At 32.1% G+C, this 3,652-nt stretch overlaps 1 protein-coding gene across 1 annotated transcript; it reads left to right on the plus strand.

Annotated features, from left to right (window-relative positions):
- Positions 1-286: 286 nt before the first annotated feature.
- On the plus strand, positions 287-3,327 carry RpL24 (ribosomal protein L24). The gene is made up of 5 exons (XM_028175253.2): positions 287-369; positions 486-561; positions 976-1,061; positions 1,688-1,849; positions 3,169-3,327. Exons 1-5 carry the CDS (start codon positions 365-367, stop codon positions 3,305-3,307), a joined length of 468 nt encoding a protein of 155 aa, XP_028031054.1. The 5' UTR covers positions 287-364; the 3' UTR covers positions 3,308-3,327.
- The last annotated feature ends 325 nt before the right edge of the window (positions 3,328-3,652 follow it).

A 3,652-nucleotide genomic window follows, 5' to 3' on the forward strand; every position in this document is an offset into this window, starting at 1 on the left:
GCAACACTTAACACATGTAAGGTTACAGATTTCGATTATTGGAATGCCTAATTAAATGTTTAAAATAGATAATTGTCTTCTTGTCAGTGAAGACAATGACTTCTCATCTACACGGACTGAGCAACATCTCAGAGTTTTATAAAAATAAAATATTGTAATGGTATAATAGTTTACAAAGTATTTGCACTATAATTATATTAACCATGAAGGGGAGTGTTTTTTCACCTACAAAACCCAGTCCTCTCAAATTAAATGTATAATCTATGCTCTCAAATTTAACCGTCTAACACTTGGCAACACAGACGAAGTCTTTTGATCGCTTATTGTCTATGATACTTAAATCTTTTCGTTTTGTCAGGTCAAAATGAAGTACGTTCAATTGAATAATTTTAAAATATCTGGTTAATCCTATGAATTTTTTTCTACCAAATGACATATTTGTTGAGTGATGTGGTTTAATTTTGTTTATTGTGATTAATTTTCAGGATCGGACTTTGCGCCTATAGTGGATACAAAATATATCCAGGCCATGGCAAGACCATGGTTAAAGTGGATGGAAAAGTGAGTTTTGTTTCGATTTTATTGGAATTATTTATTAGATCTAGACTAGGATTATATTGCTTGGGGCCATGTATCATAAATGTCTTGTAGATATTGAAGACTACAAAACCGAGGACAGGTTATGTTTTCAATGCGAAAACAAGCTTATACAATCGTTTCTTATTCTTAAATACAATTACCAGTACATAGAACTAAATAAATGTAATAACAATCCATTAAAAATATTAATGTATAATTAACTACTTTAAAATACAATATAAACAATTAACCAAACATTAGTTATTTTGCTATTCTGATTCTCTATCGAGTTAAAATGCAGTTTTAAATTTGACTCAGTTCTCATCCTCATATATCCATTTCATCAAGTTTGTTAAGGGTACTATAAAAAAATCTATATTAATATTATGGTTTCAGACCTTCACATTCCTGAATTCAAAATGTGAAGCCGCCCATTTGATGAGGAGGAATCCTCGTAAAGTAACATGGACTGTCCTGTACAGGTAAAGGTTCCGTTTGAACAACAATTTGTAATGCATTTATCTAACGTTTTTCTGCTGGGTCCAGGGTTCTGTGGGTTCGATTTCGTGCACATCAGGCAATTATTCATGTGATGAAACCTTTTGTTTGCCCTTTATCGGGGTGTTTATTGCTGTATATATTCCCATAGTACAAGGAATGATACTTTGGAGTGAGATTGGTGAGTGATACTGTGGGTTTTCTTTGTGATTGTTAATATTTTTCTAACAATTACTTTTACAATCAATTTGAGGTGGCATCTTACTGGGGGTAAACAGTAATGTAGGAACCAATTTAACATACTAATGATATGCAGTAGGCTGAAGAGCTTACTTTCCACTCGATGGTTAGTGGTTTGACTTGTAGACATACAGTGCTAGTGGCACAGATGAGTTTCTGCTTAATTATTAGGTATCAATTCAAATCTTGTTTGAAAAATATGTCATTACAAAACATTACATCAAAAAAAATATGGAAATACCCTAACGTATGAGCGCAGTGGTATCATGTAGCATAAATGGTATACGACTGATATAAGATTAAATATACCACTTTAATTATGGATAAACTGAAACAGCTTTCTGTTAACATTCATTATTGAAATTTTTAGGCGCAAGTTCAAAAAGGGCCAAGAGGAAGAACAAGCAAAGAAACGTACTAGAAGGACCCAAAAGTTCCAACGTGCGATTGTTGGTGCTTCACTTAGTGACATTATGGCTAAGCGTAATATGAAGCCTGAAGTACGTAAAGCGCAGAGAGAACAGGCCATTAAGTAGGTTTAGAATATTAATATACTCAATTTAATTATAAGAACTACTATTATAATAAGATGAATCTACAATAAGCCTATTAAATCTATCTGATTACCATTTTTAACCAGTGACCAAATAACTTCACCATTTATTTGCTCTCTGAAAATGGTCTCCACCCTCCAATCAAAGCCAAAACTAATGCCTAAATATGCTGAGGCAGTTGGTTAAAATATGTAAAAAAAAACAGTGAAACACCAGGAGGTCAGAAAACGTTTATTTCATCTTAATAATAAACAGAAGAAATAAAAAAATATGAATAAGTCGAAATTTTTTTTAACAATGTAAACTATTTTGTCACATATTGTTGTTTTGGAACAGAAAATGTTTACAGCAGCACTATTAATTGTTGGTGCACATGGATAGGTGAACTCACTGTCCACTTCATTTTTAGCAATCACCTTATAGGCAGATATCCATGTAATAAAGACAAGTACTGTAGAAATTTAAATTATGATGACTATGATCTAAAAGTTAGTCTACAAATTGATACCTTAAGGAAAAAGTACATATATCTGAGTAATTTTAGTAAAATGTTAATTTGCCTGAAAATTTCCGAAGAAATAACACTCCATTTATTTGTTTTACTTCATTATTTTTTCATTATACATATTGGTAAATAAGTTCACTGGCCACCTAGTGTGAAGTGGTTCCTAGGAGCTTAAACATAACAGTAAGAATGCCGCAATCTAACTTCAGATATGAATTTGAACTGTCAATAATAATAATTGTATAGTATAATGCCTATCTTATTATTCAAACTGAAATGCATGACTGCTGTGTGGTGGCAGAAATAAGTGTACCTACTTGTACAGGCTTACAATACACCTCATTACTGACAAATGCTGATTAACAATTGCAGTATGCTGGTGTTATATAATAAATACTCTAAGAATGCTTCTTCGTGCTGATTCTCTGGCTAATCCCTTGGTGACTTTTTATGGAACATATGAGAAGCCATGAGGCAGTTCTATTTTAAGTCAGCACATATCCAAAAATGTATTCCTATGAAATTATGGAAGGTCTTGTATATATAGGAAATTAAATACTAAGTGTCAGTATTAAAATTGAAAATAAATAGTTATTAATGTTTTACTTTCACTAGAGTGTAAAACAGTAGTCTTACCTTTCTAGCTAAAAAGCAGTAGTGGCAGCAAAAATGCAGAAATGTCATTAGTTTTTAATTCTAATAACACCATTTCATAATCATTGTTTATTCAATTAGATGAGATAAGATATAAATAAAAATAACCAGGGAATTCAATTTTAAATTATTTTCAAGGGCGGCAAAGGAACAAAAGAAATCAACTAAAGCTGCCAAGAAGACTACAGCTCCTCCTACGAAGGCTAAGTCACAACCTAAAGCAAAGGCTGCTAAAGTCAGTCAAAAAGCAGCACCTAGAGTTGGTGGAAAGCGATAAAAATAAATTTTAAAAACTGACTTTTTTTAATTTCATTACCTACATATTCCTTTTTTATTATTACAATTACATACCTTGATTACTATTTAACTTGATCTATTCATGATTCAAAAAGTACAAAATGTAAAGTAAGTGAGATAGTTTCCTAAGCTAGATTTGTCTAAAATGAACATTAAATGTTTCCAAGGAGTGGTGGGGTATAGAATCGCAAATCATTGAACTGTAGTTTTCTTTTTATTGCATTATAGATGGGTGGACGAACTCAGCCCACCTGGTGTGAAGTTACCGAAGACATCTATAACGTAAATGCCGCTACCCTCCTTGAGAGATGTGTTCTAAGGTCTC

The sequence above is a fragment of the Bombyx mandarina genome, chromosome 09 (genome assembly GCF_030267445.1).
Source record: "Bombyx mandarina strain Sakado chromosome 09, ASM3026744v2".
NCBI classification, from domain to species: domain Eukaryota; kingdom Metazoa; phylum Arthropoda; class Insecta; order Lepidoptera; family Bombycidae; genus Bombyx; species Bombyx mandarina.